Below are 27,988 nucleotides of genomic sequence, written 5' to 3' on the forward strand. Positions count from 1 at the left end.
CCCAGTAACCCCCTAGATCTGCCATTAACCCCCCCCCAGTGCTCCCAGTACCCCCTAGTGCTCCCATTAACCCCCCCAGTTCTCCCAGTATCCCCCAGTGCTCCCATTAACCCCCCTAGTGCTCCCATTAACCCCCCCAGTTCTCCCAGTACCCCCCAGTGCTCCCATTAACCCCCCCTAGTTCTGTCATTAGCCCCTCCCAGTGCTCCCATTAACCCTCCCAGTTCTCCCAGTACCCCCCAGTGCTCTCATTAACCCCCCCCTAGTTCTCCCAGTGCTCCCATTAACCCCCCCCAGTGCTCCCAGTACCCCCCAGTGCTCCCAGTACGCGCAGCCGCTCTAGTAAAATACTTTTATTGCAAACGCGCCCCGGGTGCCCCCCCCCCCCCCAGGGCTCCGTGTCCCCCGGCCCAGCAGGGGGCGCTGCGGCGGGGGGCGTGGCGCGCCCGGGGAGGGCTGGTCTCAACGGGGCGGGGCGTGTCCGGCGGCGGGGGGGCGTGGCCGGGAGGTGGGGGCGTGGCCTGGGCGGATGAGGGGAGGCGGGGCCCGGCCCTGCTGGAGGGGGGGCGGAGGCCGCGGTAACACGGGGGCGTTGGGCGGGGCCGGGCGGAGGAGGGGCGGGGGCTGAGGGGGTCGCGAGGGGGAGGGTGAAGGGGGCGGAGCCGCGATGGTGGGCGGGGCCGAGGAAGGAGGCGGGGCCGGGCGAGACACCCCGGTGATCTGCACCTGCGGGGAGAGAGGCGGAGTGGGGGCGGGGCCGGGGCTTGGGACCGGGACTGGGACCAGTTCCTGAGTCAGGGCTGGGACTGGGACCAGTTCTTGAATCAGGGCTGGGACCAGTTCTTGAATCAGGGCTGGGACTGGGACCAGTTCCTGAATCGGGGCTGGGACCAGTTCCTGAGTCAGGGCTGGAACTGGGACCAGTTCCTGAATCGGGGCTGGAACTGGGACCAGTTCCTGAGTCAGGGCTGGGGCTGGGACCAGTTCCTGAATCAGGGCTGGGGCTGGGACCAGTTCCTGAGTCAGGGCTGGGACTGGGACCAGTTCTTGAATCAGGGCTGGAACTGGGACCAGTTCCTGAGTCAGGGCTGGGGCTGGGACCAGTTCCTGAGTCAGGGCTGGGGCTGGGACCAGTTCTTGAATCAGGGCTGGGGCTGGGACCAGTTCCTGAGTCAGGGCTGGGACCAGTTCCTGAGTCAGGGCTGGAACTGGGACCAGTTCTTGAATCAGGGCTGGGACTGGGACCAGTTCCTGAATCGGGGCTGGGACTGGGACCAGTTCCTGAGTCAGGGCTGGGACTGGGACCAGTTCTTGAATCAGGGCTGGGACTGGGACCAGTTCCTGAATCGGGGCTGGGAGTGGGACCAGTTCCTGAGTCAGGGCTGGGACTGGGACCAGTTCTTGAATCAGGGCTGGGACCAGTTCTTGAATCAGGGCTGGGACCGGGACCAGTTCCTGAGTCAGGGCTGGGGCTGGGACCAGTTCCTGAATCAGGGCTGGGACTGGGACCAGTCCTTAGAGCAAGACTGGGACTGGGACCAGTGCCTGGCTCAGGATGAGACCCAGGACTAAGACTGGGATGGGACTGGGACCAGTTCCTGAATCAGGACTGGGTTGGGAACCAGGAATAGGGACAGGGACCAGTTCCTGACCTAGGAATGGAACTGGGACCAGTCCTTGGAACAAGACTGGGACTGGGACCAGCGCCTGGCTCAGGGATGGAACCAGGACTGGGCATGGAACTGGGACCAGTCCTTGCGTCAGGGCTGGGACTGGTCCCGCTCCCCGGTTCAGAACTGGTCCCAGTCCCTAAACCGCCGCCCTCCCCCCTCCCCAAAACTCACCTCTTCCTCCTCCTCCTCCTCCTCCTGCCCCTCCCCGGGGGGGGGTGCGGGGGGATCCCCCCCCCTCTGGGCCTCTCGTTCCCGCAGCAGCCGATCGAGCCCGAAACGACGTCGGGCGCCCAAGACGAAATTCTTCACCTGCGCCGCCGTCTTGTTCCCCAACACCCCCGCCACCGCCGGGAAATCGCGGCCGTAACGCCGCAGGGCTGATGAGGGGAACGGGGTTAACGAGGGGAACGGGGGTTAACGAGGAGAACGGGGGTTAACGAGGGGAGAAGGGGGAAGCTCACCCTGCACAGCCAGGAGCTGCTCGTCCGTCGTCCAGCGAGAGCTGAATTTGCCGTTGCCCTGCGGAGGAAAAGTGCATGGTGGTGGGGAGGGGGGGGGATGTGGGGCGCGTGGGGACGCCGTGGGGCGCGTGGGGACGCCATGGGGCGCGTGGGGATGCCGTGGACACCACCCCCCCCCCCCAAAATCCGCACCTCCGGCGGCCGCAGCCCCTCCACGCCACCTTCCAGCGCTTGCTTCAGGCCGCTGTTGATCTGCTTGATCCGCTGCACCTACCGGGAACGAAAAAAATCCCAGTGGCGCACCCCATAAATGTTTTTTTTTTTTTGGGGGGGGGGGGTATTATTTTGTGTGTTTTTAGGGTTTTGGAGTGTTTTTGGCTTTTTTTTAACCTGGCGTTTGAGGGAGACCAGCTGACAATCCAACTGCCGAAGCGCCAACGCTCCCAGGTCGGGGTTGGCGGTGACGCCGGCGACGTCCTCCCGGCTGAGGTGCATCCCCCGGGGGGGACGGCGCCGGTGTCGCGCTGGGGGGTGGTGACGATATTGCGCCTCCTTCCGTGGGGCGGTTTTGGGGTAAAAAGGCTGAAATTTATTAATTTGGAGAGGAGGGGGTGGGGAGGGCTGGGGTCACCGCGCTCACAAAGTGAGCGCGGTGACCCCAGCCCACCCCCACCCCCCCCCCAAACCTCTTTTTTGGGGTCCGGTGTTTCCGTCTCCCCTTCATTAACGAGGCGATGGTCATCAGTCTCGTCATTGCTATGGAAACGGGGGGAAAAGGGAGGTTTTTGGGGGTTGGAGGTGGGGTTTTTTTTGTGGTTTTTTTTTCGGGGGGGGGGGGGGGTGCGTAGTTACCTGTCGTCGCGGTCTTTGCGTCCCAGGAGCCGCCGCGCCTGTCGGTCCATGACGCTGGTGCGGGTGCGGGTTTTTTTCCAGGAGTAATAATATTTAACGAGGCTGGGGATCAGCTTGTCGGGGAGCTGCGGGGATGGGGGGGGGGGGATTTGGGGGGGGGGGGCACAGGGTGAGTTTTGGAGGGGGGGTTTGTCTTAAGGATGGGGTGGGAAGTGGAGGGAAAGCCCTAGAAATGGGGGTGAACGTCTTAAAAATGGGAGAAATGTGGGGGTGAAGCTCCTAGAAATGGGGGGGGGGCTGAGAAATGGGGGGGGGGGTGCACACCCCCCATGGAAATTGGGGTTGCCCTAAAAAAAAAAAAAAAGGGGGGGGGGACCCCTTTGAGTGGGGGGGAAGGAGGAAGTGGGGAACCCTGAGAAATTGGGGGGGTAACTGCGAAGAAATGGGGGGGCAGGAACCTCTAGAAATGGGGGGGGGGCATAAATAGGGGAGGAACCCCTGAAAAATGGGGGGGAACCCCCTGGAGGGGGGGGGGGGAGAAGGTGCCATCTGCCCCCCCCCCCCCCCATCCCAGCAGGTGGCACCGCTGGGGGGGGGGGGGGGTCAGGGTGGCACGTACCATCTCCTATGGGGGGGGGGTGTCAGGGTGGCACGTACCATCTCCTATGGGGGGGGTCAGGATGGCACGTACCATCTCCTATGGGGGGGGGGTCAGGGTGGCACGTACCATCTCCTATGGGGGGGGGGGTCAGGGTGGCACGTACCATCTCCTATGGGGGGGTCAGGGGGTGGCAAACAGCATCTATGGGGGGTTCAGGGGGTGGCACGTACCATCTCCTATGGGGGGGGGTCAGGGTGGCACGTACCATCTCCTATGGGGGGGTCAGGGGGTGGCAAACAGCATCTATGGGGGGTTCAGGGGGTGGCACGTACCATCTCCTATGGGGGGGTCAGGGTGGCACGTACCATCTCCTGTGGGGGGGGTCAGGGGGTGGCAAACAGCATCTATGGGGGGGGTCAGGGTGGCACGTACCATCTCCTATGGGGGGGGGGTCAGGGTGGCACGTACCATCTCCTATGGGGGGGGGGGTCAGGGGGTGGCAAACAGCATCTATGGGGGGGTCAGGGTGGCACGTACCATCTCCTATGGGGGGGGGGTCAGGGTGGCACGTACCATCTCCTATGGGGGGGGTCAGGGTGGCACGTACCATCTCCTATGGGGGGGGGTCAGGGTGGCACGTACCATCTCCTATGGGGGGGGGGGGGTCAGGGTGGCACGTACCATCTCCTGGCGGGGGGGGGCACTGGGATGGCCCGTACCATCTTGACACTAGGGGAGTCCCAGGCCAGCCCGTGCCCCCCCCATCTCTCTGGGGGACACCGACCCCTGGCCCACGGTCGTAGCGGGTCACCAGGGGCTGGGCCTGGGTACCCTACCCCCCCGGGGGATGGGTGTGCAGTGGTTTTGGGGGGGGGGGGTGTATTTTGGGGGGGGTGTGTGTGTGCGTGTGGGGGTGTCTCTCACCATTTGCTGGATGCGGGCGAAGCTCTTGCCGTGGAAGCTGAAGGCCTGTTCGAAAAGGACCTTGTCCTCCACCGTCCACTCATCCGGGAACGGCGTGAAGTTGGCCAGGTCGGCCAAGGACTTCTCCACATCGTGCTTGTGCCACAGCAGCATCCCCAAAGCCTGGGGGGGGGGGGGGGGTGGGGGTGTCAGGAGGCGCTTAGGGGGCACCCCAGGGGGACCCCAGGGTGTTTGGGGGGGGTCTATGGTACCTGCTCGATGTTGTAGCCGTGCTTGTCCTTCGCCATGGCAATGTATTTGTCCACTGAGGGGGTAAAGGGGGGGTTAAAGGGGAAGGGGAGGTTAGGAGGGGTAAAGGGGGGGGTCAGGGAGGGTAAAGGGGGTGTTGGGAGGGGCAAGAGGGTGTTGGGGGGCTGTTGGGGGGGTAAAGGGTGGCTTGGGGGGATAAGAGGGGGGTTAGCAGGGGTAAAGGGGGTGTTGGGGGGCAAAGGCGGGGGTAGGGGGGCTAAGGGGTGGTAAAGGGGCTATTGGGGGGTAAAGGGGGGCTTAGGGAGGATAAGGGGGGGGCTTAAGAGGAGGATAGGGGGTGTTGGGGGGGTAAAAGGGGGTGTTGGAGGGATAAAAGGGGGTGTTGGGGAGGGTAAAAGGGGGTGTTCAGGGTGAGTGGAGGGCACCCCGCCAGCTCCCCTGTGCTGAGAGATGCCCCGATACGATGCGGGGTCTGAGGCGGGGGGGGGGCTCACGTTTGGCGTCGGAGACGCAGTGGTTGGGGGCCCAGACCAGCATCCCCTTCAGCTCCTTGTTGCTGTAGCGGGCAGGGCTCTCTGGGGGGAGACGGGGGCGAGGGGGGGGGGGGGAAAGGAGGTCAAAGTGGGGGGGAACACCCCTCCCCCCCCCAGCATCCCCCTTCCCCCAGCGCCCCCCCCAAATCTTCCCTACCTGGTTTGCAGTCGGGGATCACCGCCTGGTAGTCAGCCCCCACCCGGATCATGCTGTCTGGGAAGGGGGGGGGACAGGGGACGGGGGTTAATGGGGGGGTCTATGCCGACCCCCCCCACGGTTCTGGGGGGGGGGGTTGGTTGTGTCCCCCTCCCCAGCAGCGAACAAAGCCGGCGGCCGGCGCACACGCGGGCAGCCGGGGACAATGGGGACGGGGCTTTGTTCCCCCCCCCTCCACCTCTATGTCCTCGTCCCCCCGTGTCCCGTCCCCCCCCAAACCCCACGGGTGGGGGTGACGTGAGTGCAGCCCCCCCCCCCCCCCCCCCAACCCCGAATCACACACGTGGGGTGAGCGTGGTGCCCCGACACACGTATGTGGCATGGGGACACACACACGCACACACACGACACAGAGGCGTGTTTTTGGTTTTTTTTTTGGGGGGGGGGTCGCACTCACCGTGGGTGTGCTCGTCCTCGCTGCCTTCGTCCTCAGAGGCGGGGGGGCCACTGCCGGCGGCCACCGACTTTGCCCGGCTGCGGGACAGGATCCCTGAGGGTTTCTCCATCACCGACGGCATCGCCTGGCGGAAAGAGGGGGGGGGGTGTCAGGGTGACACACACATCACCCCCCCCACCCCAAATTCCCCCCCCTCTGCGGGGACCCCACAAGGCCCCACCAGGGGTGGTGGGGGGGTGGGGGGGTGTTCAGCCCCGCTGCCCCATGGCAAACTTTATCCCAACCTCGGTTATTTTGGAAAGGGGGGGGGGCGTGGGAATTGAGGGGACACACACGCGCGCGGTGTTGCTGTGTTGGGCAGCTGGGGCTCCCTCCCCAGAAAAAGGAGGAAACCTCCCAAAATGGGAGTAAAGTTGGGGGGGGGGATAAAGGGGAGGGATGGGTGGGTGGAGAGGTGTTTTGGTGTGTGTGGGGGGGTGTCCCGGCGCCCACCCGAGCCCACCCGCGCCCACACAATGCGCTGCCGGCCGCTCCCGCCGCCTGACGGTGCCAAAGTAGTTCCAGCTCCCCCGGCCTCAGCACGGCCCCCCCGCCCCCAGCGTACCCCTCCGCCGGCGGCATGGGGGGGGGCACGGGGGGGGGTGTGTGTGGAGACACGGGGGGTCCCAGCCGTGGGGGGGGGTGTGGGGGGTGTGGGGCTGGGACACGGGTGTGTGGGGCTGTGTCACCCCCCCCCCCCCACCCCCCGCGTGTGGCTGGAGGGAACAAAGGGCCGGGGGGCAGCGGGGCGACAAAGGGGCTGATGTGGGGCTGGGGGGGGGGGTGATGTGGGGCTGGGGGGGGTTGATGTGGGGGGGCTGAGGTCTGGCCCACCATGGGGCTGGGGGGGGGGGGGAATCCCCCTCCTCCCATCACAGCTCCCTGATGCTCACACGCCGTGGGGCTGACCCACACCCCCTGCCAGGGGTTGTCACCGCTGTGGGGTGCGGCAGTCAGGGTAGGGGTACAGGGTGTCCCCCCCATTGCTTGGGGGGGGGTGGTGGTGGGGTGGGAGGGGGCTATATGGGGCCTGCTGACAGATGTGGGGCTGGGTACAGACTATGGAGCTCAGGGCTATGGGGCTGCTGTGGGTCAGGGCTCAGGGGCGGCCCGAGGGCTCTCAGGCAGGGCCGTGAGGCCAAGCTATGGGGCAGGCCAAAGGGCCGTGGGGCCGGGTTATGGGGCAGGGTTGTGGGGGTGGGCCGGGCCGGGCTGTGGGGCTGTCGGCGCCAGATATTATTCCGGTGACGACATTCAAAAGGGGAGTTGGTGATAGCACACCTGAAACCCCCTCTCCTTTAAATCAGGAGGCTTGAAAGCAGGATACCGAGTCGTGGGTTCTTTATTCACGCACAACAAACAAGCAAAACCAAAATAGATCTTACCCGAGACGGTTCTCGAAGATCATATAAAGCAGCATTCAATCATACAGGCCAAATCACAAATAACGGTGACCCGAATCGGTTTTGTCACCAAAGCAGCTTTAGGAAAAAAACCAAAAAACAGCGTAAGCCAAATCACAAATGACGCCCTCTCACCGAAGCAGCGTTATGATGGCACAGGCTACGTTAACGAAGCCCTGGCTCCGGGAGACCTGGGTTTATGTTCCCTTAAGGCTAGCACCCTTCACAGTTTATATACGCTTCACCACACGCTTAGTGCTACAAGACAATCATAACATACACACCCCTCAACTCGTTTAAAGTATGTGTTAGAACTGAACTCCCTTGAGCGTGTTTATACGCTTAAGGTGTTCCTTGTAACTACCATATTCTTATCTCGAACCAACAACTAAACCCCCTTAAGCGTAATTTAATATACTAATATCCTTTTAACTTAACAGCTGATGGCTGCTTAACAACAACCAGCGGTACATCCTACTTGCGGTTAGTCTACTACTAAGAACTCACGTCCTTTTAATAACAAAATAATTGTCGCTCAATACTTATGCTCTCTGGTCCGAAGCCATTTACTAAGCCCAAAATCTGGTCAACCTAATTTGGTGTCGACATATTCTTCCCCTGGCTGAGGACCAGAGAAAGACTCCTCGACAGAGGTCCGATCATCCCATAACGAAGCGCCCTCGTCTTCCTCTTCAAGTAACCGCTTCTTCTGACTTGCATCTATTTCAGCAGCCAACTGGGTTACTACGGCTACGGAAGCACGAGTTATTATCAAGCTCAAACGGAGCTTCGATATTACGATTACCAAAATTAGGGCGATACAGGCTACTGAACCACGGAAAGCATAGTATATGATATCAACCCAATTACTGATCCTTAACTAATCCATTAGTGACTTGGAAATAGGAGCGTTGTATTTATCTAACCAGACCTTCATTTCTCTGTCAACTTTTCAAATTCTTGCTAAATCTACGCGATCTCCTTCTCGGCCGCGCTCGAAAAGGAGACAACGCTGATCCTAGTCCGGAATTACGGAACAAAGACCACCTTCTTCAAGCAAAATATAATCTACTCCTATTTTAACAGATCTATCTGTCGTTGAATAATAGTCAAAGACCGACTCGCTGCCTGTAAGGCACTTTCTGTTGCATTTGCTCGATCGTTTACTCATCGTCCTAATTCAAATAAAGCTTCTCAAAAAACTCCAAATCCAGGGGCAAACATTGCAGTCAAGATTCTATTTAAATAACTATACTCAGGTGTCCTTTTAGCTCTAGTTACTGATGTTATCGGGCAAAATAGTACAGTTCCTACAATACAGGTAACATTTGGAAGACGCACTGGAAAACCCTGATAACCATATCCATCTGAGCCAAGCCAGTACGATCCCTGACCCAATCGAATTACTTGACTAAAAGCATCACGGTCAGGAGGTTCTACAGGAGCTGGACAGTTAACGTTTCTCTTTTTACATCGGTGATGTCAATTCAACCAAAGGATTTCCCCCCCCCGCCCCCCCGAAGTTACGGGGACTGGAACAAGTAGGTCATCAGTGAAAACCGAATAATCAAAAGAAATATTATTATCACATCGTTGAATCTTAGGAAGAGTGAGTATCCCTCCAGTTAAAGACCAAATGTCACACCACGCAATATCCCTTCGGCTCGTATCGCAAAAAGGTTCATGATGAATTTTAGGTTGATACCAGTCTGTAACACCTACCCATGGAGTAGTTCCAGAAAACATCAACTTTGAATCATTACAACTCTTACAATTAGATAACTTTACAGAATAACTTTGGCTCGAGTCAAGGCTAGTAAGATTAGTGACTTTTTGCCACCAATTTTCACTGACAAAAACGCTCATTTACCATGGGCCCTCGTTTTTGTTTGACAACGCCTCCCTTTCGAAACAAGGAATAACGAGTTGAATTTGATTCTAACGACGTACAATTTCGAAGGAAAGTATGGGAACCAGTAGTATAGTTAAAAAGTGCAATTTTGCCAAATAAATCCTACATACTTTTGGGTAAGATATTCTTCTAAGTTAAACCCAGTAAGTCTTCATTTATTTCTATCATTGTTTTCAATCAAGATCGAATCATATCCCGTATCATTCCACTTTAAAGATAATTTGGTTAATATTGATCCAGAAAGTGGGAGAGGATACCCCCCTTTCAAGTTCCTTTAAAGGGACTATGTCTCCCATACATATTCCCGTGAAATTCCAACTACTATTAATCGTCTGCAGCATATCTAATGTAAGCTCAGCTTCTCGAACAAAATAATTTTGATCTAATTCACTTAATTGAAGTCCCCATATAATTCCAAGCCCAAATAAACTAATAATCACTATTCCTCGTTTCTGAACTCGAGGCAGCTGCCAAAAGTTCCAAGAACGATGTGACCCCCGACTGAGGTTGGTCATCCCTGGAGCCCGGAAGAGACATTTCAAACTTATCACGTTGCCAACTATCAGCTGCAACTAACAGACCCCAAGGTACGTTAAGTCAAGAGTGAGAGAATCTTCCAAACACTCCAGCCCGGTCCCAATTTTCCTGGGGAATTCCAGGGAGTAAATCCTGGGATTCCACGTAGCGCACAAAGAAACCTTCGTCGCACTACTGGCCAAACCTTAGGATTCACTTGCCAAAGCTCATGCAAAGATTGTTGTTCTCCCTGTGCTGATTCATCCAAAGCTAATCGATTGAACCAAGACCGAGACAGCGCCCACCTAAGTAACAGATGGCACTTGTCTGGATTAGCAACGGGATTACAAGTTGGAGTGTATACTGTAAAGATTCCCTCTCCCTTATTTATCCAATACAATACATCACCGTATGCACCCGTCAGAAGGCATTTCAGTAAAATTCCCGTCTCCACGAGTTGACGTCACTCTCACCAAACAGCCAAAAATGGGACACGTATTCCCGCACGGGTTCAGCGGATCTTGAGGTTGTCGAATAGGGTCTGTATACGGGAGCGGAGCTGATGGTGTTGGTTGGCGCAACACTGGGGTCAGTCCAAATTGGGATCGTGCTTCTGCAGCGGCGTCTTTTGCGGTAAGGTCCCAAACCACCTTTGTGATAACAAAATTAATTGTCCAGAATCTAACAAAACTTGTCCTACTCCAAAAGTTAGCGACGCTATCCAAATTCCAGTTTGTCCTTTACATTTACCCTTAAGAACTTTCCCGCTTTTCCCAACCAATGTGACTACATTCACCTGCTCTCTCTCTAGATAAGCTCTAGAGATTGGATCCCTGCTTTGTTGAAGTCGTCCATTTAAATGATACTCTCTCAGCGGTATATGACACCAACCGTTCCCAAGAAAAGACGTGTATCTTTTAACCACAGCGTTCAACCGTTCTACCTTCCCTGCTGCTGGAGGATAACAGGGAACATGAAAAACCCATTTAACTCCTCTTTCTATTGGCCAATCTTGTACTCGCTTGTTTTTAAAGTGGGGTCCATTGTCCGTATGAATTTCACCCGGTGTCGGGAAATGGGCTATTAATGCGTTAAGGGCTTTAATGACAGCACCACCATTAGCTTCGACTGACCCAAACAACCTACATAATCCAGATTGCATCTCTACAGCCACTAATACATACTTAACTGGCCCGTTTAAGGGTCCAATGAAGTCTAATTGCCATACCTCCCAAATCGGCCTGTCCTTATATTCGCGTTGTCCTTCCGCGTCTCTTTCCCATATATTAATTAAATACCTTGCTTCACAAAATGGGCAGCGTTCTAACACATCTCGAATCTCATTTTCTGTAATCTTGATTCCTCTATTCTTGCTAATCTTCCTCAATACGTCTCTTCCTCCATGGCCGTGTATAACGTGCACAGCTTTCAACCATTCCATCTTATCTTGACTTACTTCTTGTTTGCTAACTAAATTACCCATTTCCCTCTGATGCCTAATAGCTTCATCTGCTTTCCTCCCGTGTAGCCGAGTTGCTTTACAATGAGGAGTCCAATAAATTACAACTCTTTTTAACCTATTCTTGATTCGATTCCATAACTCAAAATGAGCCACCACCTTTCCTTTTTCATCCCATACCCTTAACCGTTCAGTAGCCCGTTTAAAAGTGTAACAACTGTCTACCACAATATTGGTATATCCTAATTCGATCGCTCTAACTAATCCCATTAATTCTCCCATTTGTGCACTACCTTTCCCATTACCAACCTCAACGACATTTCCAGAAGAATCCACTATACCATAAAAACATCCTGATTGACCCAAACCTCCATCTACATACAGCGCATTCTCCGGAATCTTACCTTCCCCTTCTACTGCTAAATCTAAGATAGCCCTTCCTTTAGATTCATTCCTCAATTCCATCTCCCGTTCCTCTCTAGGCAATGGTCGCAATATAATTTCCCCAAGTGAAGTAACACTCACATCCTGAACCTTCCACTGGATGCTATATGTGTTTATCGAGCCCTCTAGGGCTGCTAATAACTGAGCTTGCATACGACTAGTGGGCCCAACTCCTTTTCGAAAAGGAACTCTCCATAATCATTCCCCATTTAGTGGTCCATACATTTCCAATCTACGCCCCTTAAACCACACAGCTGTTAACTTAAAAAATTTCTCTTAAAGCCTGTAACGTTTGCCATGTTACGGAATAGTTTTGTGCATCTTTTAATGACCCACTAGCATATGCTAAAGCTCCCCTTCCTTGTGCCCAATCTTTTTCCTTCTACTGTCCAGGATATTCTGAGGGGTAATTCAGGGTTTTCAGGAGCTAACCGTTGTGAATTCAACAAGGTCACCACCACGCTATTCAGTCTTCGCTGATCTTCTTCAGTCCATTCAAAAGGAGGAGATTTTGGTCTAATCTTTACAAACCAAGGCCGTAACAATCTAGATGACCATGGTATATGTTTCCTTACAAAATTCAATTTACCTAACAAAGATTGTAATTCCTTTTTGCTTTTAGGCGGGTGTTGATTTAAATTCAAAACTTCTCCAGTAACTACGGATAATCCTCCTGCACTTATTTCGTACCCCAAAAACTTAAAAGACACACTAGGTGGTTGAATCTTATCAGGATTAACTTCTAACCCATGTTGTTTAAGAGTATCCAATATTTGATTCATTACTTTCTCAACTTGATCCTTCCTGTTCCCTAGAATTAAGATATCATCTACATATTGGTAAATTTTTACACCTCCTTCCTCCACAAGACTTTCTTCCTTAACCTTCTGCAATATACTATCTAATTGTTGATGAGCATAAGTAGGACCATTCTTCCATCCTTGAGGCAAATCTAAAAAGGTGTATTGTCGTTGTCCTACTGTAAAAGCAAATTTCTGTCGTTCTTCCTCAGGGATCTCGATTCTATTAAACATATTGGACATATCTATGACGGCACCAAAAGATCCAGCTTTAGTTCCTATATCAGCCATCAACTCGTCTATTCGAGGTAAAGGTGACGCCAAGGTTGGCGGTTTTCGGTTGATTTTTCCGATAATCTACAGTCAATCGCCATCCTCCTGAGGCCTTTTTGACAGACCACACAGGGGAGTTCCATTCTGATCTTACTGGGATTACTAATTTGTCATCTAACCATTTCTGTAGCGTCTCCTCCAAACCTTTTTTAGCTTCGTCTCGAAGGAGATACTGTTTAACGTTAATTGGAGGGCCTTGAGGCCCCACAAAGCTTTGTGACCCCAACTCCAAACCTACTCCCTGAATTTCAACTCCCATCTGTCTCAAAATATTCATTCCCAATAAATTTCTACCATGTTCTACCACTAAGACCTTATACTCTTGCTGACCTATTCCCAAATCTATCACAATTTTCCCTAAATTGCACAGTGTCATTATCCCAGCCACTCCTTCAACTAATCGTTTCTCAGGTAGAATTTTCCCTCTAGCTGCTTCAAAAACTGATGGAGTACATACTGCTGCAGAAGCCCCAATATCTACTAACCACTTAGAACTATATCCCTGTTGATCAATCCCATCAAGCCAAATTAATCTCTTTTTATCAACTTTCCCTTTTATCGTTGTTCCCCCCCCCAAAACTAAGCTTTAGATACCTCCGAAAGGGGGTTCCAGAAGGGGCCTTGAATTAGTTTAAATTAACCAATGCTACCTGCTCGGCCAAATCCGGAAGGTCAGCTTCTCCCTCATTAACCTGTTGTGAAATTTCTCGTGCTTGCTGGCGCATACCTTCATACCCTCCAGCAGGCCTTAACGTAGAGGCTGATGGCATTACTCCACCGCCATTTCCTCTTCTTATCTGATAGACTTCGGTTTTAAGATTATTCAATGGTTTCCCATCTAACGTTTTAACCTTATTTGAATTTAGACCCAAATTTCCTCCCAAAGTTCCTTACGAGACATAGTCCTAATTGGTTTCCAATTTTTAGAATCCAATACTTGTTGAACTGCTAACGCATTCATCCCTAATCCAACTCCAACTGCATTTGGTCTAGGTCCTTGAACTAAACCCGTTAAGGTTACTAATCGTGGCTGCAATTCCCCATAAGGAGGGTTTCCTCCTCCATCTTTCCATTCCTCTTTCATGATTAAGAGGGGCTAATGGGGCTGGTAACATTCGAGGTAACACATCCAGAGCTGGCCCACTTGCTCTCAGGTTTAATAAACCATCCCCTAAAATCACCTGCTCATTAGTTCAAGTCTGCCACCCTGCCAAATTCTGCAAAACTCGCCCCACATCTGCGGGTGTTCGGATCAAATCTGTGGGAGATGGATAATAATTGCCTTTTCCATGTAAACTCCTGCGTATCGGCAGGGATAATGATTCCGATCCCCCAGGATGTAACTCGGGCGACCAAAAGAGTTCTAACGATAGAGACTCATTAGGTGTTAACCCAATATTATTTCCTCCCATAGCAGCCGCTCTCACATACCAACTTAATTCAGTCTCCTCAGCCTTCTGAGCATACTTCTGTTCTATTTCATTTAAATCTTTCCAAGTATATGGAGTAGTTTTAATATTGACTCTCTGGCGACCGGTCTGAGGGTCAGTAGCACGAACCCGAACGACTGCCGGATTGCAATCGTCTTGGTCGTTCCAAATATCCCCATCCCAGTCCTCAGAGGGCTCTATACCTTAAGCTGCGGGATCCCTATCAGGAGGGGCTAGCGCTCGTCGCAGGGCGCGCCTTTCCATCTGCAACCTATGCACTTTCCCTCTTAAATAATTTCGTTCCCTCTCTAGATCCTGTTTGTCCTGATCCCACTCCTCCTTATTCCTCCTAAGTGTTTCCTCTGCATATTCTACTTTCCTATTCATCATCTGCATGCCCACTTGCTGCCAGCAGCAGAGAGCAAGCAGCTTTCCAGGAATTTGATTACCACCATCTTCCAATAGCCACCAGATAAGCTGTGGGGGAAGCCAATCGCCATCTGCCATCAGTGCCTGTGCTTGTAACCAACCCATAGGTCCCGTAGGGGACAATTTGTGATCTTTGAGAAATTTGTTGAACCCTTCCTGTACTTTGGTGCTGATCATCATTATTCCGCTCGCTCCGCGTTCCCATTCGCCTGGAATCCCTTTGGGTATTTTCAGTTTCGGACTTACCCCGACGCTCGGTCCAGGATTTTCGTTCCTTCCCGACTGGCTGCTGGTTCCTTCCCCTGCTCCTTCGTCCCGGAGTCGTTTTCCCAGCAGCGTGGAGGTAAGACGGCCTGGCCAGAACTTCCCACCTTCCCCTCCTCCCTGGGCCATTGTAGTCAGGAGTCTTACACGCTATACAAAGCCTGTCCGAAATGTGGCCTACTGGGCCCAAGGACGAGGCGTATGCCCACAAGATTATTATAACCACGTTGAATATAGCTAGGGTTCCACACACTAAAGCAATAGCATTACCATCGCCACTCAAAGCAGAATCATTCAAATTACTACTATCATTCATTCAATTCGGTATCCCACTTCTGACACCACTGAGAGAGAAGAGAAAGGTCACTGCCAGATATTATTCTGATGACGACATTCAAAAGGGGAGTTGGTGATAGCACACCTCAAACCCCCTCTCCTTTAAATCAGGAGGCTTGAAAGCAGGATACCGAGTCGTGGGTTCTTTATTCACACACAACAAACAAGCAAAACCAAAATAGATCTTACCCGAGACGGTTCTCGAAGATCACGTAAACAAGCAGACAATCATACAAGCCAAATCACAAATAATGGTGACCCGAATCGGTTTTGTCACTGAGGTAGCTTTACAAAAACAAGTAACAGTGCAAGCCAAATCACAAATGGCGACCTCTCACCATAGTGTTATGATGGCATAGGCTAGGTTAACGAAGCCGATGGAGCTGGCTCCGGGAGACCTGGGTTTACGTCCCCTTAAGGCTAGCACTCAGTCTCTCAATTCCCTAGTGGAGAGTCACAACCCGTGGCCCAAGTCGAAATCTTGTCCGGGAGTCCACCTACTCCAAGAGGGCAGCAGAGAAAGAGTGGAACCCTGGGGTGAGACCCTAGGCTCGCTGGAGTGTTCAGTCTTCACAGTTTATATACACTTCGCCACACGCTTAGTGCTACAAGACAATCATAACATACACACCCCTCAACTCGCTTAAAGTATGTGTTAGAACTGAACTCCCTTGAGCGTGTTTATACGCTTAAGGTGTTCCTTGTAACTACCATATTCTTATCTCGAACCAACAACTAAACCCCCTTAAGTGTAATTTAATATACTAATATCCTTTTAACTTAACAGCTGATGGCTGCTTAACACCAACCAGCGGTACATCCTACTTGCGGTTAGTCTACTACTAAGAACTCACATCCTTTAACTACTAACAAAAAAAATTGTTGCTCAATACTTATGCTCTCTGGTCCAAAGCCATTTACTAGGCCCAAAATCTGGTCAACCTAATTTGGCTCCAACAGGGGCTGGGCTGTGGGGTGGTCTGAGGGGTCTCAGGCAGGGCCATGGGGCCAGGCTATGGGGTGGGCCAAGGGCTGTGGGACAGCGCTATGGGGCAGGGTTATTGGGTAGCTATGGGGTGGGCCAGGCTGTGGGCCGGGGCTATGGGGCAGAATTACGGGGTGGGCCGCGGGCCCTCAGGCAGAGCCATGAGGCCAAGCTGCGGGGCAGGCTAAGAGCTATGGGGCCAGGCTATGGGGCACGCAAAGAGCTCTCGGGCAGTACCATGGGCACGGTTACGGACTGTACCGAGGGTCCCAGGGCCAGGCTGTGGGGTCTCTGTGCGTCAGACCAGGGGTCCGCGGATCCGCCATGACACCTCTCCCCTCAGCGAACGGGCGGGGCCCCCTCAGCTTTCCTGCCCTCGCCCCTCTCAGCCAATCAGCGACGAGCTGCCTTCGCGCCCAACGGCGCCACCACGCGCCGGCTCTCCCCCCTCCCCTCACCCGCCCCTATGGCGCATGCGCGTTCCCCCCCAATCACACACGCCTCCCTCCGCATGCGCGCCCCTCCGCTCTCCGCCTCCTTTCCTTCCGCGCAGGCGCAGTGGCGCTAGCCGGCCGCAGGCTCGCGCGCCTCTCCCACCCCCCCCCATATATATAGGGCGCGCTCCCGCGCGCGCCCCCTCAGTCCCCTCCGCGCCCCCGCGCTGTGAGGAGCTGTCGCGACCGCGCTTCGCTCGCCGCCATGGGGGTAAGTGAGGCCTTGGCGGGGTCGGGGGAGTGTAGAAGGTGGCTCGTCCTGAGGAGAAGGAGGAGCGGGGCCTTTGAGGCACCTCTGAGGCGATTTGGGGCCACCCGAGAAGAGGGGAGGGGGCTCCTATGAGGCAGTGTGGGGCTTCCGTGAGGCTATTTGGGAGCTTTCGTGGGGATTTGGGGCCATCTGAGGGCATTTGGGACTCCTGTGAGGAGATTTGGGACCCTCCGAGGGGATTTGGGGTTCTTATGAAGCAATGTGGGACCCTCTGTGGTGATTTGGGGCTCCTGTGAGGAGACTTGCGGCCCTCTCAGAGACTTGGAGGCTTCCGTGAGGAGATTTGGTACCTTTTGTGCGGATTTGGGGCTCTTGTGAGGAGACTCGGGGCTCCTCTGAGGGGCTTTGGGACCTTTCGTGGGCACTTGAGGCTCCTCTGAGGGAGCTTGGGGCTCCCATGAGGAAATGTGGGACCCTCTGAGGGGATTTGAAGCTCCCTGAGGAGATTTGGGGCCCTTTTAGGGGATTTGGGGCTCCCTGAGGGGCTAGGGCTTCTGTGGAGGGGAGTTAAGGGGAGGGCCGGTGCGTGTGTGCGTGTGGGGTCTCTGAGGGATTTTAGGGGCGATTTGGGGCTGTTTAGGGGGGTGGAGGGGTCTCTGGGGTGGGGGTTTGGGAGGACCGAGGGTAGAGGTGGAGGTTGGCGTGGAGGAGAGCAGATGTTTGGGGCGCAGTAGGGTGCGTTCAGTGGCACCAAAGGTTTTGGGGGTCCCGGGGGGGGGGGGGGTTGCAGGGACACTGGGAGACCCCAGAGATCTGACCACACCTCCTCTCTAACCATGGACCCTAAGTGCCGGAAAACCTGCAGGTTTTCTCCCCAAAACGAGCCCAAACTGGAGCTTTTAGTGTCTGCATCCCAGCCAGCAGCAGGTGGTAGGGAAAAAACTCTGCTCCAACCCTCAAAAAGCCCTTTATTTCCCCCCAAAATGCTGACAGGTTTATTTTTGGGGGGAGACTTGCCCTGCCCTGCTCCCCGAACCACATGCCTTGGCATTTTTCCTGTAAAATACTCATTTTACAGTGTCTTTAATTTCGTTTTGATGGAGGTGAAGCTCAGGAAGCCCTGGATTCTTTTCAACACCCTGCGGGTCTTCAGGGTTCACTGGGGATTTGGAGGGATCCCAGCGGGATTGTGGGGCTCCCCTCCCTCATTTTGGGGTAAAAGCACCCATGTTTGGGCCATTTTTCTGGCAACGGACACCTTACATTCAAGAGAAAGAAGCACTTAAAAGCGATAACTTTATGCAGATGCTGCTCGGTGCCAGCTCCCCGTCCCAGCCTGTTTAATGAGCGCCAGCTTCGTTAAAACGCCAAAGATTTAGGGGCAAACCCCCAGTAATTTAATTACCCAAGTGGTAATGAACCCGGGGACCAGGACATGGCAAAGCTTTCCCTCTCCCGCAGAGACTGGGAGGGTTCAGTGCACCCCCTTGTGCTCCTCAAAATGTTGTTTTTTACCCCAAAATTGCTTTTTTGCAAGGATTTTGTGGCAAACCCCTCTCCTGACTTGCAACTTGCTTATTTCTTTTTTCCGTGGGATTTATTTATTATTAATTTCTGGGCAAAATGTGTTTCGGTGTTGGTGGGCGGAGCTTCGTTATTTATTAAAATAACGCGGATTTAGCGAAAATTAGCTTTTTTTTTGATGCTTCTCACTGCAGAGAAAGTCGAGCAAAGCCAAGGAAAAGAAGCAAAAGCGCCTGGAGGAGCGAGCGGCCATGGACGCCGTCTGCGCCAAGGTGGAAGCCGCCAACAAAGTGAGTGTCGCCCTCGCCGGCGGGGTGAAAAACGGGGTAAAACCCCACAGAATCGGTAAAAACCCTTCCCTCGCCTCGGAACAGGGCCCTGGCGGGTGGGAGCAAACCTTCCCCGTTTGTTTTTTGGGGTGCTGTTTGGTTTCTTCCAGCTTGAAGATCCCCTCGAAGCTTTTCCAGTATTCAAGAAATACGACCGGAACGGGTGAGTGTTACCCGTCGCGATGTCACCGAGGCCGTTCCCGGCGCCTCCGGCTTTATCCCCGATGCCGACGCCGTTTCCCCTTCCCGGCATCTCCCGTAGTTTGAACGTCGCCATCGAGTGCAAACGCGTTTCCGGGCTGGAGCCCACCACCCTCGAGTGGGCCTTCGAGCTGACCAAGGCCAACATGCAGACACTGTGAGTCGCGCTCCGTCGCCGCTGGAGCCGCCCGTCGGCGCGGCGTGGCCGGCACAACCGTAGGGTCGAGATCCCGGCGACGCACGGGGAGGGCTCGGGGGTGGTGCAGCCTGTTCCCTGGGGAAACCCTTGCCTGCTCCCCCCCACCCCCAAAAAATTGTTGGGGGTATTTGCTGCTTCCCCCCCCCCAAAAAAAAAATTGTTGGAGGTTTGGGGGTGTTTACTCCCTCCCAAAATTGTTGTAGGTTTTTGCCCCAAAGCTGTTGTGGTTATTTTTCTCCCTCAAATTGTTGGGGCTGTGTGTTTTTGCCCCCCCCCCCCCCCAAATTGTTTGGGGGTTTTGCTCCACCACCCCCCAAAATCATTTAGAATTTGGGTTTTGTTCCACCCCCCCAAAATCTTTTGGGGTTTGGGGGTTTTGCTCCACACCCCCCCCAGAAAATCATTTGCAATTTGGGGGTTTTGCTTCCCCCCCTCAAATCTTTTGGAGTTTGGGGGTTTTTGCTCCCCTCCCCAAAATCATTTGGGGGTTTTTGCTCCCCTCCCCAAAATCATTTGGTTTTTGCCCAAAATCATTGGGGGGGGGGAGGTGTGTGTTTTTTGGGGACCCCAAAATGGTTAGGGTGAGTTTTTTGCACGTCAAAACTGTGGAGCTTTTTTTTTTTTTAACCTTTCCAAATTGTTCAGGTTTGGGTTTTGCCCTGAAAATTGTTGGGGGGCTGTCTAGGGCCCCAAAATTGTTGAGTGGGGGGTTTTTTGCCCCCCAAAGCGGTTGGGATTGGGTTTGGTCCCAAAATTGGGGGGATGGAGTTCTGCTCCAAAATAATGGTTTTTTTCCCCCAAAAAAATCACTGGGGGGGGGGGTTGTCCCCAAAATGGGGGGATTTGCCCCAAAATTGTTGATTTTTTTGGCCCCCCCCCCCCAATCGTTTTCATACCTTAGCCCTAGAACTGCTGAGATACGGGGAATTTTTTTACACCCACAAATCCCTGCAGGGATTTCCCCCCCCCCCCCAATCATTGGTGGGTTTTTCCCCAAAATCCTCATTTTTCACCCCAAAACGGGTAGGTACGAACAGAGCGAGTGGGGCTGGAAAGAACGGGAAAAACGAGAAGAGCTACGGGACGACCGCGCCTGGTACCTGATCGCCCGCGAACCCGGCGCCGGCCCCGTCGCCTTCTCCCACTTCCGCTTCGACGTCGAGTGTGGCGACGAGGTTCTTTACTGGTGAGTACCCTCAAAAACGGGGTAAAAAACCCAAAAAAAAGGGTCTTTCCCGCTTTATAACGCGGCCGTGGGGGATGTTTATCATCGCAGCTACGAGGTGCAGCTGGAGAGCCGGGTGCGACGGCGAGGGCTGGGCAAGTTCCTCCTACAGATCCTCCAGCTGGTGGCCAACAGGTGACAACCGATAGCGCTTTTTTTGGGGGAAAAAACAGTAGTTTTGGGGCTGCCCACCCTTCCCTCATCCCTCCCCGTGTCTTTTCTTTTTTCCCCCCTCCCGCAGCACGCAGATGAAGAAGGTGATGCTGACCGTCTTTAAACACAACCACGGCGCCTACCAGTTTTTCCGAGAAGCCCTCCAGTAAGTGTGGGGAAAAAAAAAAACCAAAACCCAAATTTGTTTGGTTTTACCCCATTTTTCAGCCCGGGGAGGAGGAAGAGGAGGAGGAGGAGGAAGGGGTGTTTGTCCGTCCGTCTGTAACACGTTGTTCGCACGACTGTCTTTTCAGTGCGCTGGCAACGTGCCGGGGCCGGGCGACGCGGGCAGGCGGGGCAGGGGCAGCCGAGAGAGGTGGGTGCTCGGGTCCCCCCCCTCGGCGCCAGGTCCCGGGGGAGAGCCCCTTTTCTGGGGGTTTTTAACCCATTTTCTGAGAGGGTTGTAGCCTCTTTTCCGGGGGTTTTTAACCCATTTTCTGAGAGGGTTGTAACCTCTTTTCCGGGGGTTTTTAACCTATTTTCTGAGGGTTGTAACCTCTTTTCCAGGAGGTTTTTAAATTATTTTCTGAGGGAGTCGTAGCCCCTTTTCTGGGAAGTTTGAATCCACTTTTTGGGGCTTTTTAACTCATTTTCTGAAGGATTTTTAAGCCTCTTTTTCGTGTGTGTTTAACCCATTTTCTAAGGGGGCTTTAGTCCCTTTTCTGGGGGTTTTCAACCCATTTTCCAAGAGGTTTTTAGCCCCTTTTCCAAGGGGGTTTTGTAATCTGTTTTCTGAGGGGACTTTAGCCCCTTTTCTGGGGTTTTTTAACCCATTTTCTGAAGGGATTGTAGCCCCTTTTCCAAGGTTTTTTAACCCATTTTCTGAGGGGATCGTAGCCCCCTTTCTAGGGGTTTTAACACATTTTGTGAGGGGGTTTTTAACCCATTTTCTTGAGATATTTTAGCCCCTTTTCTGGGGAGTTTGAATCCACTTCTCCAAGGGTTTTTAACCCATTTTCTGAAGAGGCTTTAGCCCCTTTTCCAGGGGTTTTAAACCCATTTTCTGAGGGGGTTGTAACCCCTTTTCCAGGAGTTTTAAACCCATTTTCCAAGGGGGGTTTAGCCCCTTTTCTAGGAGTTTTGGACCCATTTTCTGAGGGGGTCCTAAGCCCATTTCTGGGAGGGTTTCAACCCTTGTTCCGAGGGATTTTCGCCCCTTTTCCGAGGGATTTTTAACCCATTTTCCAATGGGTTTTTAAGCCCTTTTCTGTGTTATATTAACTCATTTTCTGGGAGGTTTTAACCCATTTTCGGGGGGGTTTTGCTTCTTTTCCAGATGATTTTTACCCCATTCTTCTCCTGGGGGGCGGACAGGGGTTCAAACCCCCTTTTCTGAGTTGTTTTTTGTTCCCTTTTCCTGGTGTTTTCCAGGATTTTTTTTTTTAACCCCTTTTCCAGCTGACTTCCAGATGTGCTTTACCCCTTTCCTGGGTGTTTTTTAACACTTTTGGGGGGGGCTTTTTTCCCCTTTTCCAGGTGCTTTTATCTCATTTTCCAGATGGTTTTTAAACCCTTTTCTGAGGGATTTTTAGCTCCTTTTTTGGGTGGTTTTGGGGTGTTTTAAAACCCCTTTTCCAAGTGTTTTTAGGGGGTTTATTTTCCCCTTTTCCTAGTGGTTTTTTTTACCCCTTTTCTGTGCATTTTCCAGCTGTTTTAACCCCATTTTCCATGTGGGAGGGGGGTGTTTTACCTTTTTTTCCAGCTGTTTACAGGTGGTTTTAATCCCATTTCTGATGGTTTTGGTGCTTTTTTTTTTATCCCTTTTCTGTGTGTTTTAACCCCCTTTTTCCAGGTGTTTTAACCTGTTTTCTGCGTGTTCCCTCCCTCCCCTTCCTGGGTGTTTTTTTAATTTTTCCTGCCTATTTTTAGGTTGGGATTTTTTTTAATTATTACCCATTTTATGAGTGGTTTTAGTGTTTTAACCCCATTTTCCAGGTGTTTCTTTTTTTTAACTCCCTTTCCCAACTGTCTCCAAACCCCTTTTATGGATTTTTTTTTTGGGGGGGTGTTTTTACCCTTTTCTGGATGTTTTTTCTTCCCCCCCCCCCCTTCCGTCCCCGTGCCAGCCAGGGAGGGTGACACGAGGGTGGGTGGTCGGGGTGATGTAGCGGGGGGGTCAGGGTGATGTGTGGGGGGGTCAGGGTGATGTAGGGGGGCTCAGGATGATGTCATCATGTGTCATCTCCCCCCAGATTCGAGGTGGACGCCGCCTCCCCCAGCGTCTCCGGCTGCTGCGGGGACGATTCCTCCTACGAGATCCTCAGCCGACGCACCAAGTTTGGGGAGAGTCACCCCCACCCCCACCCCGGGGGGGGACACTGTGGGGGCTGCTGTCACTGAGCCCCTCCCCCGACGCTTTCTGGACACAAATTTGATGGTTTTACCCCAAAACCAACTCCTCGGCTCCGGAACGGATACCCAGCCTGTTTGTACCTACCGACGCCGGCCACCGAATGGGTGATGGGACCCTTCCCGTCCCCCTCCTCGGGGGGGGGCTCATTTGGGGGCTGGGGGGGGGGGGGAAGGGGCAGGGGGGGGTAATTTTGGGGCTGGAAGGGGGGTTTTGCCCATTCTGGTTGTTTCTGGTGCCTCGCGGGAGTCGAGGTCCCTCCCTTCCCCCCCCCCCCCCCCCCCCCTTTTTTTTTTTGGTTTTTTTTTTGGTTTGTTTTCCAGCGATTTTTTGTTTGTATGTAACAAATAAATAATAATAAAAATTTAATTTGACTTCGGTGTCGGGGGGAGGGGCAGCACACCTGGGTCCTGCCCAGTTGCTCCCAGTTACTTAATGGGGGACCAGCGCCCCCCAGCGGGCTGGAGGACTGTACTGCCGGGGTTAACGAACCCGTACATCTCCGAGGGGTCGGAGCCTGGGTGCAGGAGGGGCGTGGCTATGATTGGTGGGAGGAGCCTGACGTGAGGTAGTGGGGCGGGGCTTCGGCGCAGGGGGCGTATTTCATTGGTAAGGAGGCGGTGACTGAGCGCGGGGCGGGGGGGGGGTGTGCGCGCCTGTCTCCGCCCCCTTCTTCCGGAAGTCATGCGCATCGCCGCTTCCGCCGCCGCCATGTCGCTCGCTGTCCGCCTGGCCCGCTCCCTCCTGCGTTCCCCGGCCCGGCCTGGCCCGGCCCAACGCGGCCTCATCTCGGGGCCGCCACAGGAGCCGCTGGGGCCCGGGGTAAGTGCAGGGGAAGCTCGGGGTGGGGAAGAACGGGAGAGGAACCGGGACGGCGGGTGACCTTGGGGAGGGAGCGGGGCTGACGGTTCTCTGCCCGCAGGAAAGCGTCGTGGGTTTCATCGCCATGTTCGCCGTCTGCTTGGGCCCCGCCGCCTGGGTGCTCGCCCACCTCGAGGACTATAAGAAAGGGGAGTGACCTACCCCCCTTCCCATCCTACCGGGACCACCCACCGCCGGGACCACTCAGCACCGGGAACACAGGGGACGCCGCGCCGGGACCTTCCCCCTTCCCTTGCACCGCCGATGGGACCCGACCGACCGACCCCCCCCCACCCCCCAATAAAGGCCGCTAACGCCGAGACCGACTCTGCCTTTCTCTGCGGTGGGGGGGGGGGGAGAGACGGGCTTGGGAGGGGATCCCGACGTGGGGAGGGGGGCTATGAGGTCATCTGATGGCGTCACGGTGAGGTCACCGAGCCGGGGGAAGACCCCGTTGATAAGGACGATGGCGGTTGCTAAGGTCGTGGCCTGATTGGTAGGGTTGGTAGCGGTTGCTAGGGGAGGGGCTGGGGGCGGAGCCATCTTCCGGCGCCGGTTCGAAGGGCGTGGCCTGTCACTAGAGGCGTGGCCATTCTCCATTGGCCGTCGCCAAGGGCGTGGCCTGTCGCTAGGGGCGGAGCCCGTTGCTACAAGCGAACCTTCCACAGCGCGACTTCCTCAAAACACCCCGGCTACTTCCGGTATCTCGGAGGACTCTTAAACCATAGAGTCACGACTTCCGGAAGACTGAAGGGAGCGCGGGGGGGGGGGAAAGGAAGTGGGAAGAGACGTGGCAGTGACGTGGCAGTGACGTCAGCGCGGCCGGTAGATCCCGGTGGCGGCGCTCGGCCCGACCCGAATCCCGGTGAGCGCGTGAGAGCGATGGGGCGGGGCTGACCCCAGCATCGCCCCGCCCCTTCGGACCCCCCCTTCCCCCCCCCCCCCCCCCCCCCCCCGTTAGGCCTCGGCGTCCCCCGGTTGGAGCTGAGGAATCCGGTTACCGGAGGTTTGGGGGGGGGGGGGATTCCCCCCCGCCGTTACTGACCCCGTCCCCCCCCTACAGCGGCAGGTGATGAGCCCCGATGAACGCGAGGCGCCGGCACGGCTCTAGGCAGCGGGAACCGGGCGTTTACCTGGGCCCCCCCCAGACACAAACCGTCCCCCCCTCTCCCCAACATTTCACCTTCACCCCCCCTCCTCCCCCCGTTTCTCCCGGTTCTTTCCTCCCGCCGCCACCGCCCACCCCTCCGGACGTCATGTCGTGTCGCGATCGGACTCAGGAGTTTCTATCCGCCTGCAAGTCCCTGCAGGGCCGGCAGGTGGGTTTTGGGGGATCCCCCCCCCCCCCCGCCGTTCTGCCCCCCCCCCCCCCGGTTTCACACCCCCCCGGTGTCCCCGTTACAGGATGGGGTGCAGCCCGGCAGAGCGGCTCCGGGTGGCGGGCGGCAGAGAAGCGAGTTCAGCCTCATGGCCAAGTGAGGGGGGGGGTCCCCCGGGGATGAAGGGGGTCCCCGGGGCAGGATCCCTAAGGGGGGGGTCCCTGAGGGGTCCCCAGGGGGCAAGATTGGGGATGGGGGGGGTCCCCGGGGAGAGGGGGGGGGTCCCCAGGGATGGGGGAGTCCTGGGGGTCAAGGGGAGGGATCCCCAAGGGTCATGGGGGGTCGCTGGGGGCGATTTGGGGGGGTCCCCAGGGATGGGGGGGGTTCCAGGCACGGTGGGAAGGAGGACAGGGTCCCCCGGGGGTGGGGGGACAGGGGTGCCATGGTGGCGGGGAGGGGGGTGGCGGGGGGGTCCCCAGAGGATGGGAGGGGGACTTGGGGGGGGGGGTGTGACACACAGGGACACCCCGGCTCTGAGGGCCCCCCCCCCCACCTCCGCTGCCAGGCGCATCGGGAAGGATCTCAGCAACACCTTCGCCAAGCTGGAGAAGCTGACGATCTGTAAGTTTCGGGGTGCTGGGGGGGGGGGTCCCCAGGGTGGAGGGGGCACAAAGAGGGACAGGAGGGTCCCATGACTGCAGCTTTCCCCCCCCCTCTTTATTTTGTGGGTGTCCCCCCCCCCCGGCGCTGGCAGTGGCCAAGCGAAAATCCCTTTTCGATGACAAGGCGGTGGAGATCGAGGAGCTGACTTACATCATCAAGCAGGTAGGGGAGAGGGGGGGGACACCCCAGCCTGGGAGAGGGGAGGACACATTAGGGGGTGTCCCTGACACCCCCCCCCCCCCCCAATATTTCTTTGTGTGTCTCCCCCCCTCTCTCGCAGGACATCAACAGCCTGAACAAACAAATCGCGCAGCTGCAGGAGGTGGTGAGGGCCAGGGGGGGTCAGAGCGGGCGGCATGTCCAGACTCACTCCAACACTGTCGTCGTGTCACTGCAGGTGGGGACGGTGACGAGGAGGGGGGGGAACACGACACACGCGCACACAAACACGCAGCCCCCCACCCCCAGGCCGGTGGCTGACCCCCCCTTTTCCCTTCTCAGTCCAAACTCGCCTCCATGTCCAACGATTTCAAGTCGGTGCTGGAGGTGCGGACAGAGGTGAGTGTGTCGTCCTCCCCCTGCCCTTTTCTGCCCCCCCCCAACCCTCTCTGACCCCCCCCCCCTTCTCCGTGTCCCCCCCCCAAGAACCTAAAGCAGCAGCGGAGCCGCCGCGAACACTTCTCCCGTGCCCCCGTCTCCGCTTTGCCCCTCGCCGCCGGCAACTTGGGTGAGTGCCGGGATTTTGGGGAGAGGGGGTACTGAGGAAGAGGAAGGGGGGGTGTGTGTGTGGGGGGGGTGTCTTTGTGTGTCCCCCCCCGCCATTTCCTCCCCGCTTCTCCCCTCAGGCAGCTCGGCGGTGCTGCAGGACGATCCGCAGCGCGCCGGGACGGTGGCTATCGAGATGGACGCGCGGACGAGCCAGCAGCTACAGCTGATCGACGAGCAGGTGGGGACGTGAGCTTTGAGGCGGGGAGGGGACGATGACACACAAAACACACACGGGACCATCCCCCACCCCCCCAAAAAATGATTTTTGAGGGGAGGGGACACCCAGGGACCGATGGCCGCCACGCTGTCCCTGTTTGTCCGCAGGATTCGTACATCCAGAGCCGGGCAGACACGATGCAGAACATCGAATCGACCATCGTGGAGTTGGGTTCCATCTTCCAGCAGCTGGCGCATATGGTGAAGGAGCAGGAGGAAACGATCCAGAGGTAGCGGTCCCCACGTCCGTCTGTCCGTCCCCACGGTGTCCTGCGTCCCCTCGGTCCGTGCGTTTGTGTGTGTGTGTCGTGTCCGTCCCCACCCTTCACTTTCCCGTCCTCCCTCCCTCAGGATCGACGCCAGCGTGGAGGACGCGCAGCTGAACGTGGAGGCGGCGCACGGGGAGATCCTCAAGTACTTCCAGTCGGTCACTTCCAACCGTTGGCTGATGGTCAAGATCTTCCTCATCCTCATCGTCTTCTTCATCGTCTTCGTCGTCTTCCTGGCCTGAAAGTCCTTTCCTTCCCCTTCCTGCCCCCCGCCCCCCCACCGCCCCCCACCTCGTCCCACCGGTGGGGACAGACGGACTCGGTCCGTGCTCTGCGGGGCTCGGAGACGGACATCTGCGTGGGGACGGGGCAGTGTCCTGCCTCTCGGGGACCCCAAAACTGCCCCTGGGGACCCCAAAACTGCCCCTGGGGACCCCTTTGTCGTGTGTCCCCCCCCCACCCAGGGGCTGGGGGCAGCACCCCAGTTCCCCTCCCGTGGGTCCCGCAGCCTATGCCGCGGCCGGTCCCCGTGTCCGCCCAGTCATGGTGGCTACGGACCCTTCCGGTGGATCGGGAATCCCGGGAATGTTGCCAGAATCTTCCCCCCTCTCCTCCACTCCGCCCCGCCAGGCCGTGGACTCCCCCCCCTCCCCCCCTTCCCCGGAGGGGCTGAAGACCCCGTTAAAACTGTGGGACCCCCCCACAGTGGGGATGGGGGGGGGGGGGCAGGCTGTGGACCCTGGTAAAGCCGTAGGGTTCCCCGGATGGGCTGTGGGACCCTTGGGTGAGCTGTGGGACCCCATTTTGGGGGGTGGGGGGGTGGGTTGTGGGACTCGCAGCCACCCTCCCCCCCCCCAAATTAAAACTCTGGGCTCCCCCGTCCCGGTGC

The 27,988-nt window shown here is 55.8% G+C and overlaps 4 protein-coding genes across 13 annotated transcripts; 3 read left to right on the top strand and 1 right to left on the bottom strand.

Annotated features, from left to right (window-relative positions):
* Nucleotides 1–356: 356 nt before the first annotated feature.
* Nucleotides 357–7,549, bottom strand: RCOR2 (REST corepressor 2). Of its 9 annotated transcripts, none has more exons than XM_054808325.1 (13): nt 7,332–7,549; nt 5,908–6,031; nt 5,451–5,507; nt 5,255–5,335; nt 4,763–4,815; nt 4,512–4,673; nt 2,987–3,111; nt 2,821–2,890; nt 2,525–2,716; nt 2,327–2,404; nt 2,135–2,192; nt 1,845–2,050; nt 357–726 (listed from the first exon to the last, which is right to left on the bottom strand). In XM_054808325.1, the coding sequence occupies exons 2-13, from the start codon at nt 6,026–6,028 to the stop codon at nt 463–465; spliced, it is 1,467 nt and encodes a 488-aa protein (XP_054664300.1). In that variant the 5' UTR covers nt 6,029–6,031; nt 7,332–7,549; the 3' UTR covers nt 357–462. The 9 variants fall into 9 exon arrangements, with proteins under 9 accessions (XP_054664300.1, XP_054664299.1, XP_054664298.1 ...); XM_054808324.1 differs by lacking the exon at nt 7,332–7,549 and adding an exon at nt 6,422–6,468; XM_054808323.1 differs by lacking the exon at nt 7,332–7,549 and adding an exon at nt 6,410–6,456.
* Nucleotides 7,550–16,817: 9,268 nt separating this feature from the next.
* Nucleotides 16,818–23,189, top strand: NAA40 (N-alpha-acetyltransferase 40, NatD catalytic subunit). Of its 2 annotated transcripts, XM_054808385.1 has the most exons (9): nt 16,818–16,962; nt 18,681–18,776; nt 18,926–18,978; nt 19,078–19,173; nt 20,243–20,401; nt 20,492–20,575; nt 20,682–20,759; nt 20,908–20,969; nt 22,846–23,189. In XM_054808385.1, exons 1-9 carry the CDS (start codon nt 16,957–16,959, stop codon nt 23,112–23,114), a joined length of 903 nt encoding a protein of 300 aa, XP_054664360.1. In that variant the 5' UTR covers nt 16,818–16,956; the 3' UTR covers nt 23,115–23,189. The 2 variants fall into 2 exon arrangements, with proteins under 2 accessions (XP_054664360.1, XP_054664362.1); XM_054808387.1 differs by lacking the exon at nt 20,908–20,969 and having other exon boundaries at nt 22,846–23,129.
* Nucleotides 23,190–23,667: 478 nt separating this feature from the next.
* On the top strand, nt 23,668–24,184 carry LOC129198756 (cytochrome c oxidase subunit 8B, mitochondrial). The gene is made up of 2 exons (XM_054808349.1): nt 23,668–23,825; nt 23,926–24,184. Exons 1-2 carry the CDS (start codon nt 23,688–23,690, stop codon nt 24,019–24,021), a joined length of 234 nt encoding a protein of 77 aa, XP_054664324.1. The 5' UTR covers nt 23,668–23,687; the 3' UTR covers nt 24,022–24,184.
* Nucleotides 24,185–24,591: 407 nt separating this feature from the next.
* STX5 (syntaxin 5) lies at nt 24,592–27,979 on the top strand. The gene is made up of 11 exons (XM_054808347.1): nt 24,592–24,729; nt 24,928–25,183; nt 25,269–25,339; nt 25,749–25,804; nt 25,938–26,008; nt 26,127–26,243; nt 26,348–26,404; nt 26,492–26,573; nt 26,692–26,792; nt 26,939–27,060; nt 27,182–27,979. The coding sequence occupies exons 2-11, from the start codon at nt 24,947–24,949 to the stop codon at nt 27,339–27,341; spliced, it is 1,074 nt and encodes a 357-aa protein (XP_054664322.1). The 5' UTR covers nt 24,592–24,729; nt 24,928–24,946; the 3' UTR covers nt 27,342–27,979.
* Nucleotides 27,980–27,988: the final 9 nt, after the last annotated feature.

Source organism: Grus americana, chromosome 35 (assembly GCF_028858705.1).
Source record: "Grus americana isolate bGruAme1 chromosome 35, bGruAme1.mat, whole genome shotgun sequence".
In the NCBI taxonomy this organism is placed as follows: Eukaryota; Metazoa; Chordata; class Aves; order Gruiformes; family Gruidae; genus Grus; species Grus americana.

Bases quoted from the DNA above. Each gene is read 5' to 3' on its own strand.
- STX5 (XM_054808347.1), top strand. From the start codon at position 24,947: ATGAACGCGAGGCGCCGGCACGGCTCTAGGCAGCGGGAACCGGGCGTT. The intron at 26,244-26,347 runs GTGGGGACGGTG...TTCCCTTCTCAG, and splicing joins CTGTCGTCGTGTCACTGCAG to TCCAAACTCGCCTCCATGTC. The intron at 26,574-26,691 runs GTGAGTGCCGGG...TTCTCCCCTCAG, and splicing joins CCTCGCCGCCGGCAACTTGG to GCAGCTCGGCGGTGCTGCAG.
- RCOR2 (XM_054808325.1), bottom strand. From the start codon at position 6,028: ATGCCGTCGGTGATGGAGAAACCCTCAGGGATCCTGTCCCGCAGCCGG. The intron at 3,112-4,511 runs GTGAGAGACACC...CCATCCCCGCAG, and splicing joins TCGCCCGCATCCAGCAAATG to CTCCCCGACAAGCTGATCCC. The intron at 2,405-2,524 runs GTTAAAAAAAAG...CGTTCCCGGTAG, and splicing joins TGGTCTCCCTCAAACGCCAG to GTGCAGCGGATCAAGCAGAT.
- NAA40 (XM_054808385.1), top strand. The intron at 18,777-18,925 runs GTGAGTGTCGCC...GGTTTCTTCCAG, and splicing joins AGGTGGAAGCCGCCAACAAA to CTTGAAGATCCCCTCGAAGC. The intron at 20,402-20,491 runs GTGAGTACCCTC...TTATCATCGCAG, and splicing joins GGCGACGAGGTTCTTTACTG to CTACGAGGTGCAGCTGGAGA.
- LOC129198756 (XM_054808349.1), top strand. From the start codon at position 23,688: ATGCGCATCGCCGCTTCCGCCGCCGCCATGTCGCTCGCTGTCCGCCTG. The intron at 23,826-23,925 runs GTAAGTGCAGGG...CTCTGCCCGCAG, and splicing joins AGGAGCCGCTGGGGCCCGGG to GAAAGCGTCGTGGGTTTCAT.